Here is a 17500-nt window from a genome sequence, read left to right on the forward strand (position 1 = left end):
AGATATGAGAGAAATGGGTAGAAATGAGAGAGAGAAACAGAGACAGAGAAATAAAGGAAGAGAGAAAAGAAGGATAAAGACAGAGAAAGAGAAAGAGAGAGAGAGAGGAAAGAAATGAATGAATGAAAGAGAAAATTAGAAAGAGTGGAAGGAGTGAGTTTTTAAGGAGCAACAGCGATAGGCGCAGCAGAGAAAAAGAGAGTAACGGTGAGAGAATGGGCAATGTACGGTGGTAGCAGTCGTATATCAGCGATAGTGGGAGGTAAGTGTAAATGGTGGGGGCGGCGATGGTGGCCCTAATAGTGTTAGTCTTCATAGTGGCGGTGGTGGCGTAGGTGTTGGCGCTGCTGTTAATGTCGGTGGAGGTGGCGGCGGCGACGGCGAATGCGCTGCTGTTAATGACAGTGGTAGTAGTGGTGGCGGCGGCGGCGGTGTTAGTCGCTTATCGTCGCCGTCGTTGTGAATGTCCTCCCTCTTCCCTCTCTCTTTAACCATATCAATAGTAGCGCTATTAGCGATAGTGCTGGTTGTGGTGCTGATAGTAGAAGCAGTAGTAGCAACAGCAGCAGCAGCAGCAGCAGTAGCGACAGCGGCGGCAGCAGCAATAGTCGAAGTAGTAGTAGTAGTAGTAGTGGTTGTGGTGGTGTTGAGACCGATTTTTGTTAAGCTCCTCTTATTCGGCAGTGGCTTTTAAACCGTGTGTGTGTGTGAAAACCGCAGGATAAGTCTACCCTCGGTTACTAACAACAGCGAAGGATAATTATTATTACTATTATTATTAATACCAAAGGTGATTTTTAAACCTCTCCATCACACACACACACATATATATATATAAACATACATACACATTCATAAACACACACACACATACACACATATATATATAAACACATCTATACATACACACATCGGCATATCTTTATATATATATACATACATATAAATATACAGCTATCTTTTCTTTCTGTAATATTTATATATATGTATATACATACATTTATATGCTTTTACACTGTGTTTTAAAAATATACATCATCCAAATATAAATATATACACACATACATCTATACATACATATTACATATATATATATATTCACTTACATTTCAGAAGTTAGATCGATTAATTTATCGATCGTTTGAAATTACAATATATCAATATAAATCATTCACCAAAAGGAAAAAGCGATGGAGAAACACATTATGGCCGTTAGCAAACGGTTGGTGTTTGTATTATTAGTATCGTTTTTATGTTCGTGTTCTTTCTGTGGCAGTAACGTGGTCTTACCTGATCAAAATCCCGCTAGCTTTATCACGTCAGACTCCTTAATTGGGAATAACAACGGCAGTCATACCGACCAGTGTGCCCAAGTGAAAAATAGATATGTAAAGATTAACCATGGTGACCCCCAACACGTACCTTCTCGACCGACACCCGGTTAGTATATGTATATATATATATATATCTATCTATATATATATAAATTTGTATTTATATTTAAATTTCTTTTTTTTATGGTTTGCATTATTATTATTGTCACTTTGTAAAATTGATGTTCTTGGTTTCGTTTATTAAATGCGAATAATGAAAAAAAAACAAAAAAACTGATTAAAAAAAATTTAATAAAATGAAATATGAATGAATGAAATGAGTGATATCTGTGTTAAAAATAATTATTAATTAAATTTTTAATTTACAAGAAAGAAAATGATGTTGACGACCAGAATGTGTGATATTTATATATTAATTCTAGTTGGTTTTTATGCTCTTGTGGTTTAAGGAATGAATGAATATGTGTGTATGTGTGTTGAGTTGTACTTTCAAGTGTGCCTATGTCCAACTATCTTTTATACATAAACATATATATACACATATATATATAATACACACGTGTGTGTGTGTAAATGTATTTAGTTGTTGATAAAGGATGTCGATTGTATTTTGTGTGGGGTACACGTGCGCGTGTGTGTGTTCAATTGTAAATCATTGAATTTAATTATTTGTACAGATTTCAAGTGTGTGTGTGTGTGTATGTATTTATATATATATAGTTACCTATATATATATAGTTACCTATATATATATATTATATGCATGTAGGTATATATAAATAAGGCTATGCTGATTACTTTTGCATAGTGCGCGTGCACATATATAAATATGCTATTTGTACTCTGTATATGTTTTCCGTTTGTACTCCCTGCGCGCGCGTGCGTGTGTGTGTGTGTGACTGTGTTACCATGTGTATGATTAAATAAAGATGGAATTTAATTGGTAATTAGTCTTCTTTCTTAATTTAAACCATCCATTTCTCTCAGCATCATCGATTCGGCGGCAGCCATCAACGTTACCGTTGATATTTGTCAAGACAGCATACTTTTAATGTGTTCTGCTGGTTACACTGAATCAAATACAGTTTTGCTTTGAGTGTGTGCGTCTGTATGTATGTGGTGTGCATGCATGCATGCGTGCGTGTGTGTATGTGTGTATCTTCCCATTCATTTCGGCTTCTCTAAAATTTCTTCTATTTTTCTCTAGCTTTTCACCCAGTTTAGTTCTTTTAATTTTTTTCTTTATCTACGTACAATCCTATATTATTTCTCCTCTCCCTCGTTAAAGGGTCTCTCGACAACTCATGCTTAGGGAAACCGTACAATGGACGACTTCCCAATGATACTTATACACACACACACACACAGGGGATACATCTATCTGTCTACAAACCTACGTATACATACTTCTATTTCTTTCATACACATACAGATATACGCCTATGTATGTATATATATATATATATATATATATATATATATATATATATATATATATATATATATCATTTCCCTTGCCAGACGGCAGACAAACAAGACACAACGCACAAATATATACGTACTAACACATGCACACACATCGTTACATTTATAACACCCTAATGATTCGATCGTCGTTGCAAATGCTCTTCTTTTCTCTTCATCATCATCATCATCTACTTCTTCTTCTTCTTCTTCCTAATTTCCAACATTTGTTTGGTCCATCCATCGTTTTTGATACGAGCACCTGCCTTTGTTAATTGTTTGTATGCCGTTTTATATTTTCTAAGAAGAGGGGAAAAGTGAAGCAGGCAAAGCTCGGCTTTAAAAAGCAAGGAAGGCAAAGCCAGGCAAGCTATAAGCCAAGCATCAGATATTTTCACTTCTCACGTTCTTTTAAGATAAAGAGACTATGAGAATGCTTGCGTTTGCAAATAGAACTTACAGTGGCCTTTTTTTTTTTTCCTCCTTCCTCCACGAATCTTATTTTAAAAGTTCCTTAGCAACTGCCTGCCTAACGTGACTACAAAATGCGACAATAGAAACTCCACTAAATTTTGTAGCTGCTTCTATGTCAGTTCTTAAGGGATTACTGTGAAATTAGGTGCCTGTGTATGTGTGCGTGTGTGCGTGTTTAGACATACCTACAGAGATTTTGGTCGTGTTAGAATTTGGGGTATGCAGGATACATTTAGGGAGAGCTGTGCTGTACCTATGTTGATATTGTTATCGGTGGTGGTGGTAGTGATGGCGTTAGTTATATAGTGTTTAAGAAAGGCATTTCCATATAGCTATAGTTACACTGCTGTTTAAGGCTTTCGAAAAAGGCATACACATACGCACACATATATACTGTTGTTTTAAAGTATATCGTTGTTTGTCTGTAAAGGTTTTCAAAGATATTTATGCACATACGATGTTGAATTGTGTGTGACTATACACACACGTACATATATGTGTTTGGAGGGAACTAGATAGATATATGGACAGTTGTATGTCAGTGTGTGTGTGTGTGTGTGTGTATGTACATGCATAAGGTCCTATACGTATATACCCAGACAAAGATGAAGTATATGTCTATGTATGTATGTACGTATGTATCTATTCATCTATCTATCTATCATCTATTCTATCTCTCTCTCTCTCTTTCTCTCTTTCTGTCTGCCTATCTATATATCTAATTGTCTGTCTGTCTAACTATCTATATGTGTGTCTCTCTCTATATATGTATGTATATGTGTATATATGTATATCTATGTTTGTACACAACATACATGGAGATTATAACGAGGGAGATTGATATATACATTTATGTTATCACGTTTTCATAACTCCATAAAGAGATAAATAAAACAAGAGATAACAGTTATTAAAAGCATTATCGGTTCATTCACATAACGTACACACACACACACACGCACATATATGCACGTATGCCTAATAAGAGCCTAATGCCAAAGCAAATTTAATCGCAATTCTATTATCTTTCAACAACATTTAAACTTGCTATATTATTCACACGTACAGAAAAGGTAGAAAATTAAGGAAAAAAAAAAACTAAGGCAGGTTTATGAAACTGGTTGAAGAGACGACGCACAGACAGAAACGTTATTGGATCGTCAGATTGATTTTAAGAAAGTCCTCTAGACTTTACTTGTTCGTGATAATAACCCCTTTTCTGCTTTACCTAATAAATTGGCACCATTTTTTCCCCTCAGCATGTGTGTGTGGCTACTTCTCTCTCTCTCTAACCCATTTATCTTTCCTCTCATCAATCTTTTGTCCGTCTTTTTACCACTATCTATCTATCTATTTATCTATCTATCTATCTATCTATCTATCTATCTATCTATCTATCTATCTATCTATCTATCCGTTTATCTATCTATCTATCTATCTATCTATCTATCTATCTATCTATCTATCTATCCGTTTATCTATCTATCTATCTATCTATCTATCTATCTATCTATCCGTTTATCTATCTATCTATCTATCTATCTATCTATCCGTTTATCTATCTATCTATCTATCTATCTATCTATCTATCTATCTATCTATCTATCCGTTTATCTATCTATCTATCTATCTATCTATCTAAATATCTATCTATCTTTCTATGTCTATCTATCTATCTATCTATCTGTCTGTCTGTCTGTCTGTCTGTCTGTCTATCGGTTTATCCATACCATCCTTCTATTAATCAATCCATCTGTTAGTGTCTTTGTATATCTCCATCAAAATTACCTATCTACGTATCCCTCTATCCTATATCTATCTATCTGTCTGTCTGTCTGTCAGTTTGTCCATCCATCTATCCAGCATCCCCTCCGTCTCATCAAACACGCTGTATCTGCCTACATACGACTACTTCACCGTGTCTGCCGCTCTCTAAATGGAGGTAGATAAAGCATGTAGATGTAGATAAGTAGATGCGTGTGTTTATATTTATTAGACTTATACCAATTTTTGTCTGTTTATCGATCTACCTGTCAGCGTTCGAGAGACAAATATGGAGAGATTAGATTCAGATGATCTTGATTAAATTGATACTCGTATCACTTAAAAGCGGTGCCAATATGCACATGCACTATTTTTCTCTGCTCACTTCTTACATTTTACTCCACAGAGTGCTTTTCTAAGTGATGTATCTATTTTATCTTTTCGGCTATGCATTTAGCTAGGCTACCTGTGCGCACTGTCGATTTATACGTGCTTTTGTCTATGTCTGTCTGTCTGTATGTATGTATGTATGTTTATTTAGCTATCTATCTATCTGTCTGTCTATCTATCTATCTATCTATCTATCTATCTATCTATCTATCTATCTATCTATCTATCTATCTATCTATCTATCTTCTATCTATCTATCTATCTATCTATTTATCTATCTATCTATCTGTCTGATTGTCTGTCTGTCTGTCTGTCTCTTTCTCTCTCTCTCTCTATCTATCTATCTATCTGTCTATCTATTTATCTATCTGTCTGTCTGTCTACCTATCTGCCTGTCTGTCTATCTGCCTACCTTTCTATTCATCTGTCTATCCATTACTCTATCTATCTATCTATCTATCTATCTATCTATCTATCTATCTATCTATCTATCTATCTATCTATCTATCTATCTATCTATCTATCTATCTAGCTATCTGTCTGTCTGTCTGTCTGTCCGTGTGTGTATCTGTCTGTCTCTGTCTATCCTTTCATAAATATTTGCTTATGCATATACATACTTGCATATATGTGTAGTATATGCATGCTTATATATGTGTAGAGATGTGTGTGTGTGTGTGTGTGTAAACACAGACACCTGCATATACCATACCTATCTCTCAGTATATATATATATATCACTGTTCATTCATTGGTGTACATATCTTTAATAAGATCTTGCGTACTGGGGTCGATCTCATCGACTGATCCCCTCTCCAAAAATTTCGGGCCTTGTGCCTCGAGTAGAAAAGAATATTAAGAGAGGAACAAGGAAAACCTTCCATAAACCCGAAAGAAACTTATATAATTCTGAAATGGTTGGAGAGCGACGAAACGAAAACAACACAAAAGCAACAAAAAGCAGAAACGAACGAATACAAAAACGCCTCCATAGACATCACCTAAATTTCATACTGTTATCAACTTGATTAATTACCAAGTGGCACCCACATTTTCTGTGTCAAATTCTGTATTTACTTAGTCTTTCTGTTCAAATGCACTGAAGACCAACGGAAAAATAAACACCCACCCATGTCATCATGTAGATGGCGTTTAAGTCGTTTGATGACGGGTTTTCTAGGTTATTTAACCACACTCCCTGTAAACTAAATGCTGTGTGTGTGTACATACATGTACATACATACATATATGTATGTATAAACATTTTTAGAATGAGATAAAAATCCAAGGCTGTGAAAGATTTTAGAACATTTATAAAGAGGTCTTACAGCTGTTTCCGGGATTATATATTTACGTATATGCGCATATTATTTTATTCTTTTATTTGTTTCAGTTAATTGACTGCGGTCATGCTGTAGCATCGCTTTTTAGTCGAAGAAATTGACCCCTGGTAAGCCTGATGCTTATTCTGTCGGTTGTCAAGTGGGGTGACGCACACACATACACGCAAATATAGATAAATAGATAGATAGATAGACAGACAGACAGACATATAGATAGATAGATAGATTGACAGAGGGAGAGAGAGAGAGAGAGAGGCGGATAGGTAGATGAGCACGAAGAAAATTTTGACAGTGATTCCCGATTTCCCCGTGAACTGCCGGTTTCAACTGAGATTGTGAAGCAACCGGTGGTCTACTGCGAAACTTCGAAGTCTCAGTCAGTCTTTTCCATTTAGATATTTCATATTCTGATTCTTCAGTCAATATTTGACTTCCTTAATGTGTGTGTGTTTGTGTGGACGAAATGAACCGGCGATCCCGATCCTATATCTCCACACGGTTCTAATTGTCTGCTGCACCTAAAATAATTCCGCCAACCTACACACAAACTTAAGGGTCGAGAGGATAACAACAACAACAACAACGCTTTCAAGTTTTGGCAGAAGGTCAGCGATTGGCGGAGAGGGTGTTAGTCGATTACATCACCCCCCATTGCTCAACTGGTACTTATTTTGTCAACCACAAAAGGATGAAAGGCAAAGTCGGCTTCGGCGAAATTTGAACTCAGAACATAAAGACAGAAAAAATTTTTAAATGCATTTTTTACCGGCGTGCTAACGATTCTGCCAGATTTGGTATTCTGAGCCCGAACAAGCTAGATTTCTCTTAGGAGCTTGCGAAACTTTGTCTCATGGCGGCCGAATCAAACTGCTTTAAATGATACTGTATGCGTTTTCCTTTAATTTTTCCACTCATATGTATGCGTGCGCGTGTATATATATATGCGCAGGCGTGGCTGTGTGGTAAGTAGCTTGCTTCCCTATCACATGGTTCCGGGTTCAGTCCCATTGCGTGGCACCTTGGGCAAGTGTCTTCTTACTGTAGCCTCAGACCGACCAAATCCTTGTGGGTGGATTTGGTAAACGGAAACTGAAGGAAGCCCGTCGTGTATGTATATACATCAGTGTAAGTCTTTGTGTCTGTGTTTGTTCCTCTCCTCGCTTAATAACCATTGTTGGTGTGTTTACGTCCCCGTAACATTACCGGTTCGGCAAAATAGTCCGATAGGATAAGTAAGTATCAGATTTAAGAAGTCGATCCATTCTACTAAAATTCTCTAAGACTGAGATAGATAGATTGATAGGTATGTCCATCATCTTTCTCATCGCTATACAACGTCCATGTTCCATGCTGACGTGAGTTCGATGATTTGGCAAGAATCCGATGAGTCCCAGGTCGGCATCATTTTCTAATCTCTGTTTTGACAAGGTTTCTGCGGCGAAATACCCTCTTAACGCTAACCACTTCGTAGTTTTGCATTGAATGCTATTTTTCGAACCACCGGCACTGTTAGCTCACCATACGCATACATATACGTGTGCTTGCGTATATTATATTACAGAAAAGTCATTCTTTTGGATGCTCGTGTTCGCATGAAACGTCAAACATCAACCATATATTATATATATATATATATATATATACACACACACACACACACCTGTGTGTGTGTTGAGTTGTTTACGTCACCATAACCTTAAGGGCTCCGCAAAAGAAACCGATGTAACAATAGGGTCGATTTCTTGACTAAAGCCAGTAAAAGTTAAAAAATGTCTATACGTTTGTCTATCTATCTATCTATCTATCTATCTATCTATCTATCTATCTATCTATCTATCTATCTATCTATCTATCTATCAGTGTGTGTGTATGTATATATATATATCTGTATGTATACACCATGCACACACTCTATAAGATACTTGTTAAAACTAATTTTAATTCACAGGAGTAATTGTGATGACCCAGTGGAACGCTATATATTGACGCTTGCTTTCCCGAGTCTCGTCATCACATGCTCAAATTAATGGCCGATGTTGTTTGTTAAGTAGCAAAGAGAAAAGATATCAGATGAGCCGTCTCTCTTAGAAAACGTATTCTTCGATTTGAACTTTATGGCTTCTGACATTCTTTAAGATTTGTCAAGAATAAACAAAACCTGTTCTTTCGTGTTTTTCGCACGTTTTACTAATTCTCTCCTCTCTTTCTTTCTCTCTTTTCTCGTTTCTTTATTTTTCAATTATTATTATTGTGCAAATTTGATCGCTGCTCACACATACAATCGCGTTATTAACATCCTACGACGGAGCAACGAGGGGAAACTCTACGAGCTAGCTCGCTATGCTAGAAATAACAGCCGAATATCATTCATATCATATTGATATCACAGTCTACCGTCTGTAAGAAATATAATAGGAAACATTAGATAATGTTGTCTGAGTTAGATCGTTCTGTGGCAAGAAGTTTGCTTCCCAACAAGATGATTTCCATTTCAATTCCACTGCGTGGTACCTTGGGCAAGTTTCTTCTACTATGACCGCGGGCCGCCCGAAACCTTGCGAGTGGATTAGGCAGACCGATATATATGTAACGTTGTATATAAAATTTATAAGCCTTCACTGTATACTGACGATAGAATTTATTCTAATATAAGGGCAGAAAGCTCCGTAACGGGAAATAATTGGCACTTCCGTTACAGGGTTTATATTCAATTTATTTTCTATCGTCAATACATAGTGAAGGCTTGTGGTTCTGTTTGCATTGCATTCATTTACGTAATTCACTATATATATATATATATATATATATATATATATATACTAGCAGTATCGCCCGGCGTTGCTCGGGTTTGTAAGGGAAATAACTATATAAGCATTTTTAGAGAGTTACTTCCCTTATAGATGCCAATTCGGGCTTTCTTAGCCATTTCTGTTTTGGTGTCTTCAAGCCATGAAGTCGTTGTTCTAAAAGAACGCTGGTCTCCTTGACAACGCTTTACGACGTTGATTTCTTTACACTCCCTTCCCCACAGCTTCACGAGGGAGGGAAGAAGGGGGAGAAGCAAACAGGTGCAGGTGTGACCATGGACGCCAACTCTGCCGCCATCGACACACGAAAAATTATGCATTAAAATGGAATAAAAAATAATGTTAAATTATTTTAAAAATCGTAGACTCATCGTAGACACGCGCTAATACCGAGACGGGCTCGATATGAATCACGACTATAAGATACCCGAATTTGGTTAAACTGCACCGTGGGAGTAGTTAGGAATCTAAATCGAAGGGGACAGACACTCACACAACTACAGTTTTATATATATAGATATATGTATGTGTGTGCGTATTTATTGCTCCCTCGGTTCACAACTGGTATTGGTTTTCTTTCCGTTCTTTTAACTTAACAGTTCAGCTAAGGTGACTAATGGAATTAGTATCAGGTTTGAAAAGTAAAAATTAATTACTAAGGGTCGATTTGTTTGACTGAAACCTCTTCTAGATGGTGCTCCTGTATGACCGCAGTCCAATAACTGAAATAAATAAAAGACTTAAATACGAACGCACTCATAGCTAAAATGCTTTCGATGATTGTTTTTGTTTTTTCTTTGCCATATCAGGTTTGACCTGGGGCTATACAACAATAAAATAACTACAGTTACAGTTTCAACAAAGTCTACAATAGCTATGAAGAAATTGAAGTTGATGACTCATCAAACTAGAAATCCGATATCTCATCCCCACCATCTCTCTTTCTCTCTTCTCACACATACACACCGATGTGGGAAGCGCGTTGCTTTGTGGTTAGGGGTGTTGCACTTATGATCGTGAGATTCTGGTTTCACTTCCTGGACAGAGGGACGCGTTTGTATTATTTGAGCAAGGCATCATTTCGCGTGGCTCCCGTCCGCCCGGATGGGAAAATTGAGTAATCCGTGTCATCTAGAATGGCGTCGGGGAAATATATATACAAAATCCGGGAAAAAGAAGCTTGCTTCCAAACCATATGGATCCGGGTTTAATTCCATTGCGTGGCACGTTGGGCAAATGCCTTCTACTATAGCCACGAGCCGACCAAGACCTTGTGAGTGGATTGGTAGACGGAAACTGAAAGAAGCCTGTCGTGTGTGTGTATATATATATATATATATATATATATATATATATATATAATATATATATATATATATATATATTTGTGTTTTTGTGTCTGTGTTTGTCCATCCACCATCACTTGGTAACCGATGTTGGTGTGTTTATGTGTCCGTAGATTAGCGGTTCGGCAAAAGAGATTGATAGAATGAGTACCAGGCTTACAAAGAATACGTCCGGGGGTCGATTTCTTCGACTAGAAGGTGGTGTTCCAGCATGGCCACACCCAAATGACTGAAGCAGTTATAAGAGTATACACACACACACATATATATACTAAGATGATCCGGTTCCCGACTGAAGATTAGAGGCTTCGAGTGACCCCTCGGTTTTTTGTGTCGTCTCCTTGTGTGTTTTTGCGTTCTTGTCCCACTTTGTAATTTATATTTTATATTATATTCTATACATATATATGATTATTAAACGGACAAAACCTTTTCTAACCTTTCGTCCTGTTTTGTCCCTTTATGTTTTCCAATCATATTTGTCAGCCCTTGTGGCCAATAAAAAGAATTAATTATTATTATTATTATTATTTAGCTTAGGTTTATTGATGCTAATAACCTGGTGTTATTAGTATCTGTCTATATACACATGCTTCAGAAGGAAGTAATAATAAATTAAAATCACAAAGAAATAAGAAATTGTGTTTGTGACATAATTTCCTATTATGTTATATGTCTTTGAAGCGTTGAAATGTATTGTAGAACAAGTAGAAATATATATTTTTCAACGCGTAAATGCTAATGGAACAGCATATACAAGATAAAACCCTTACACAAGAGAAAAATCTGTCGACAATCAGCCATGTAAGGCTTTTATCCTATATGTGCTGTTCTATCAGTATTTACGAGTTGAAAAATATATCTTTCTTCTTGCTCTATAATTTTCTATTTCCTTGAGGCTGGCCAGATCGGAGCAATCTCAAGATTAATCAGCCGAAATAGCGAGGATGATCCGGTTCTTGACTGAAGATTGAAGGCTTCGAATGTCCCGTCCGTGTATTTTGCATCGTCTTCTAAATGTTTTGCGTTCTTGTCCCAGTTTGTATTTCTATATATATATAGCGCGGCGTACGTACCCTCTCTCTTTATATATATATATATAATATATATATATATATTTATATATATATAATATATATTTATATTATATATATTATATATATATTTATAATATATATATATATATTTATATATATATATATATATTTATTATATAATATGAATATTTATATATATAATATATTTTATATATATTATATATTTATATATATATATATATTTATATATATATATCATATATATTTATATATATATATATATATATATATATAATATTATATTATATATATATATATATTTATATATATATATATATATATATATTTATATATATATCTATATATTATATATATATATATATATATATTTATATATAATATATATATATATATATATATGCATGTATATGTACAGGACGTCCCCAACAACATGAAATATGAAAATAAATGAGTGAACTACGCAAATAACGAGAAGGATAAAAGGAACAAATAATACAAAGAATGATCCTTCATCAGTTGTCGGCTGTCTACCTACTTACTCTTCATTTCGAGCGATCAACGAGACAATATGAGTCTTGGAAGACAGTTGCTCCCCTAAATACCAAAACAAAATTTTGGATTTATGGAAGGTCAAAGTTAGGGACAAAAGCAGGGCAGTGGAGACATACAAGGAAACTGAACGAAAACAACCATGGATGGTCGTTAGCCCTGAGTGAGGGGAAAATAGTGAACGTTGAGAAAAATATTTTCTTTGAAAAGAGAAAAGATAGAATAGAGAGATAGGAGACGTCCAGTCCTTAGAACGTCCGTGCAGGAAAGAAAGGTGGACGATGGTCACGTGTGAGCAACGAGAGAGAGAGAGAGAAATAGAAAGGGAGAGACAGATAGAAAACGGTGAAAGGGACAAAAGGGAGTTAGAGAGGACAGGGGAGACAACAGTATAGAGTAGAGTCACATCAAAAAGGTTAAGATAAGCTTACTTGGAAATAGATGCATGACGTTCAATTAAATAATGATATAAATAATATACACACACACACACACACCACACACACATATATATATATATGTCTTGTTCCTTGGTTTGTGTCTATGTTTTTCGTCTCTCTATGTGTTCGACGTCTTTCTGGTGTCCTGTACACATATATGCGTATATATGTACATGTAGAGGTAGGTACGTACATATATGTTTATATATATGCATATGTTCTATTTTATTAACATATTATACGACTAAACGCACGCACCCTATTAAGTAAGATTGTTCTGTTTATCAAGTTAGCCTTGATATTAAACTCTCACGCGACTCTGCATCTTTCTTTCTTTCTCTCTTCTCTCTCCCATTCCCTTTTTCGTCTTTTTTCCCTCACTTAACTTGTCTCTTCCTCTCTCTCTCCCCCTCACCGTTCTTCATGGTCTCCTCGCACCATTCCCCTTCTTCTCTCTCTTCCTCTTGCTCCTCCTCCCCCATTCCCGTCGTCCATCTGCGACGATACTTCCGTCGTAACTGCTATCCTGTCTTTTCTCGCCCGCCTTCTAAGGCTACTGGTCGACACATTTCTTTCTCTCTCGTCGTCCACTATAATCCAGCGTTTGCAATACTTTTTTCGTCTGGCGTTAACAGCCCTTCTTATCTTGTTCTCCTTGTCCTGTCTCTCACTGTTATATATTTATTTTCCACTGTTATATATATATTTTTTACTGTTTATATGTTTGTACTGTCGTTACCGTCTTGCTTTTTTACCCCTCTGCGAAAAGATCTCAGAATTTTAATTGATTTGCTTTTCGCAGGAAGGAAGTTTTCTTCGAAGTATACGTCTCGCTTTTATCCTTCGAAACGTTTAGTAGATGAAACCTTAGCGACTGAAGAAGGGGATTTTTCGTTGTGCTTATTGTCCTGTATCTCTTTTTTTGCTTGTCTTGTTCCTTGGTTTGTGTCTATGTTTTTCGTCTCTCTATGTGTTCGACGTCCTTTCTGGTGTCCTGTACACATATATGCGTGTATATGTACATGTAGAGGTAGGTACGTACATATATGTTTATATATATGCATATGTTCTATTTTATTAATATCATATATATATATATATATATATATATATATATATATATATATATATATATATATATATATATATATATATATATATATATATATACACACACACAGAGGCACATATATATACATACATAATAACCATGACTAATATATTCTGAATAACGGATCGTAAAGTATTCCTTATAGTGTCCTTTGAACACCCTGATGATTTTCTATCCAAGGTATTTTAAAATGCAAAATTATATATTTATATATTATATAAATTATATATTTATTGTAGATTTATTTTGGTTGTGAAACGAGACATTGTAGATGAATATGTTATTAATGAATTAATTTGTATCCATTAAATCTCTGTTTTCCCCCTCGATAATTATATTATATTATATATATATATATATATATATAATTGATATATTATATGTAGAAATATAATCCGAAAGAAGCACACTCTAAGATGTAGAGAGGTATATATTAAAAATGGGGAGGCTGGTTTATGGGATTAACTTAGGTTTCCCGTCCATACAAGGTTTAGCTTCATGGTGTATCGTAAGATCCCAAAAACCTATTGGCCCATCATCTCCATATTTTTAAGAGGTTATGGGCCAACAAGTTTTTTGGGATCTGACGATACGCCATAAAGCTAAACCCTTTATGGACGGGAAACCTAAGGTAATCTCATAAACCGGCCTTCCCCATTTTTAATATATATATATATATATATATATATATATATGTGTGTGTGTGTGTGTGTAATTGGCATTCCGTCGCTTACGACGGTGCGTGTTCCAGTTGATCCGATCAATGGAGCAGTCTGCGCGTGACATTAATGTACAAGTGGCTGAGTACTCCACAGACACGCGTACCTTTAATGTAGTTCTCAGGGAGATTCAGCATAACACAGGATGTGACAAGGTTGGCCCCTTTGAAATTACAGGTACAACTCATTTTTGCCAACTGAGTGGATTGGAGCAACGTGAAAATAAAGTGTCTTGCTCAAGGACAGAACGCGTCGCTGGGAATTGATTGTAAACTATATACCCTACATACCGAGCCACGCACCTATATATATATATATATATATATATATGTGTGTGTGTGTGTGTATATGTGTATACATGTGGCTTGTAATGCGCAGAAACGCGCTCAGGTTGCGCCACCCGCAACTATTTCTGAACGGTGAACGTGTGTGGGGGCTCCGTTTGTAAGGTACGTCTTTTCGCAGCTAGTCTCCTTGACGGAGCTGCAGTCCTGAATGCAGGAAAGTCCGGGTCAGGGTGTCTGGCATCTGGCGTATATCGGTCAGGCGCTCATAGCCCTCTCCGATCGGTGGATGTTCCACTTTAGCAACGTATAGAGGATTGGTGACGGGACAGTGCGACCTTCTCGTGGAGACTCCGGGCATCGACGAAAGTAAACTGGTTAGTCTGTTTCGGAGGAAGTTCCTGTCGGTGTCTACCAAGGATAAATTTTCATTTGTCCTTGGCCTGGCAGTGCTACCGGGGCGGGGGCGCTACCAGTTCGAGATAAACTCTACAGCACGGATGTGCTGTAAGACGGGAATTGTCCGAGGTGCGCGAAACAGTTCTGCACGCACTTGTTCAACGTCCAGGCACTGCTGACTCGTTGACTTACGTCGAACAGCTGCTGCCGGTGTGGGACATCCGTCTGTTCGCCGAGTCCATAGTGAAGATTGCCCGACCGCCTTCCTTTTAATTGGGCTGGTAAGGCAGTTTTCCATTGCTTGGTGGCTGTGGCAAAAGAGGTCGTCTGGTGGACGAGGTCGGGAGGCATGAGGACAGAGACGTTCTTCTCTGGTAGAGCCCTCATCGATTTTTTTTTTCTTCAAGTTTCACTTGAAGACGAGAGTGTGGGCGGAGAAGGAGGTGCTGTCCTCGAGTAAATTTATTGAAAGGTGAGTGAAAGTTGCGAAGATGACAAGAGTGGATGGTACGGCCCTAAGTGTAGACCTCTGAGTCGGAGAAAAGGAATTGGAGAGGTCGCTTGCCCTTGGTGTTCAGGGAGATCTTGAACGGTTAGGTTCTTCGATTATTCCTAGAGGTCCTCTCGTATTTGGAGGTCCATAACACTATCGTCCACATTTCCCACTCTTTCTTTTTACTGTTGTATACTTTCCGAGGTCGACTTTGCCTTTCATCCTTTCGGGGTCGATAAATTAAGTACCTGTTACGCACTGAGGTCGATGTAATCGACTTAATCCGTTTGTCTGTCCTTGTTTGTCCCCCTCTGTGTGTAGCCCCTTGTGGGCAGTAAAGAAATAAGAATCGTTAGCACGCCGGGCGAAATGCCGCTAAGCATTTCTCCCGTCCTTACGTTGAGTTCAAATTTAGCCGAGGTCGACTTTGTCTTCCTTCTTTTCGGGGTCGATAAAATAAGCACCAGTGAAACACTGGAGTCAATGTAAACGACTAGTCCCCTCCCCCACAAAAAAGAAAAAAAAAAATTCAGGCCTTGTGCCTTTAGTTGAAAATATTATTATTATTAGGGTGGTGACATGGCAGAATCGTTAAGACGCTTAGTGACTTTTCGGCCGTTTTTACGTTCTGAGTTCAAATTCCGCCGAGGTCGATTTTGCCTTTCGTCGTATCAGGGTAACTAAAATAAGCACCATTTATGCACTGGAGTTGCTGTAATCCACTTACACCCACCTCAAACTTGCTAGCCTTGTGCCAAAATTATTACTACTACTACTACTACTACTACTACTACTACTACTACTACTACTACTACTACTATTATAGGTGCAGGAGTGGCTGTGTGGTCATAATCATCTGCCTCATTAATGTCTATGTCTAGCCCGCAAGCTACTCTTTGTAATGCCTCTATGGCAAATCTTTATGAAATAAAGTAGCTTGCTTACCAACCACATGGTTCCGGGTTCAGTCCCACTGCGTGGCACCTTGAGCAAGTGTCTTCTACATAGCCTCGGGCCGACCAAAGCCTTGTGAGTGGATTTGGCAGACGGAAACTGAAAGAAGCCCGTCGTATATATGTATATGTGTGTTTGTCCCCCAACATTGCTTGACAACCGATGTTGGTGTGTTTACGCCCCCATAACTTAGCGGTTCAGCAAAAGCGGCCGATAGAATAAGTACTAGGCTTACAAAGAATAAGTCCTGGGTGTCGATTTGCTCGACTAAAGGCGGTGCTCCAGCATGGCCTCAGTCAAATGACTGAAACAAGTAAAAGTGCATTATTATTATTATTGCGGCAGACGAAATACGGTTACGCAAATACGGGCGAAATGCGGAGCCGTATTTCGTCTGCCGCTACGTTCTGAGTTCAAATTCCGCCGAGGTCGACTTTGCCTTTCATCCTTTCGGGGTCGATAAATTAAGTACCAGTTACGCACTAGGGTCGATGTAAACGACTTAATCCGTTTGTCTGTCCTTGTTTGTCCCCTCTGTGTTTAGCCCCTTGTGGGTAGTAAAGAAAGAATT

At 37.3% G+C, this 17500-nt stretch overlaps 1 protein-coding gene across 1 annotated transcript in view; it reads left to right on the plus strand.

The window, feature by feature from the left end:
* The first annotated feature begins 1045 nt into the window (after positions 1-1045).
* Positions 1046-17500, plus strand: part of LOC115215034 (glypican-3) — a 390560-nt gene continuing 374105 nt past the window's right edge. Inside the window, exon 1 of the mRNA XM_029784165.2 lies at positions 1046-1440. Coding sequence (XP_029640025.1) covers positions 1191-1440 — 250 coding nt within the window. The 5' untranslated portion in view covers positions 1046-1190. The remainder of the gene's footprint in view (positions 1441-17500) is intronic.

The sequence above is a fragment of the Octopus sinensis genome, linkage group LG8, assembly GCF_006345805.1.
Source record: "Octopus sinensis linkage group LG8, ASM634580v1, whole genome shotgun sequence".
Taxonomy (NCBI): domain Eukaryota; kingdom Metazoa; phylum Mollusca; class Cephalopoda; order Octopoda; family Octopodidae; genus Octopus; species Octopus sinensis.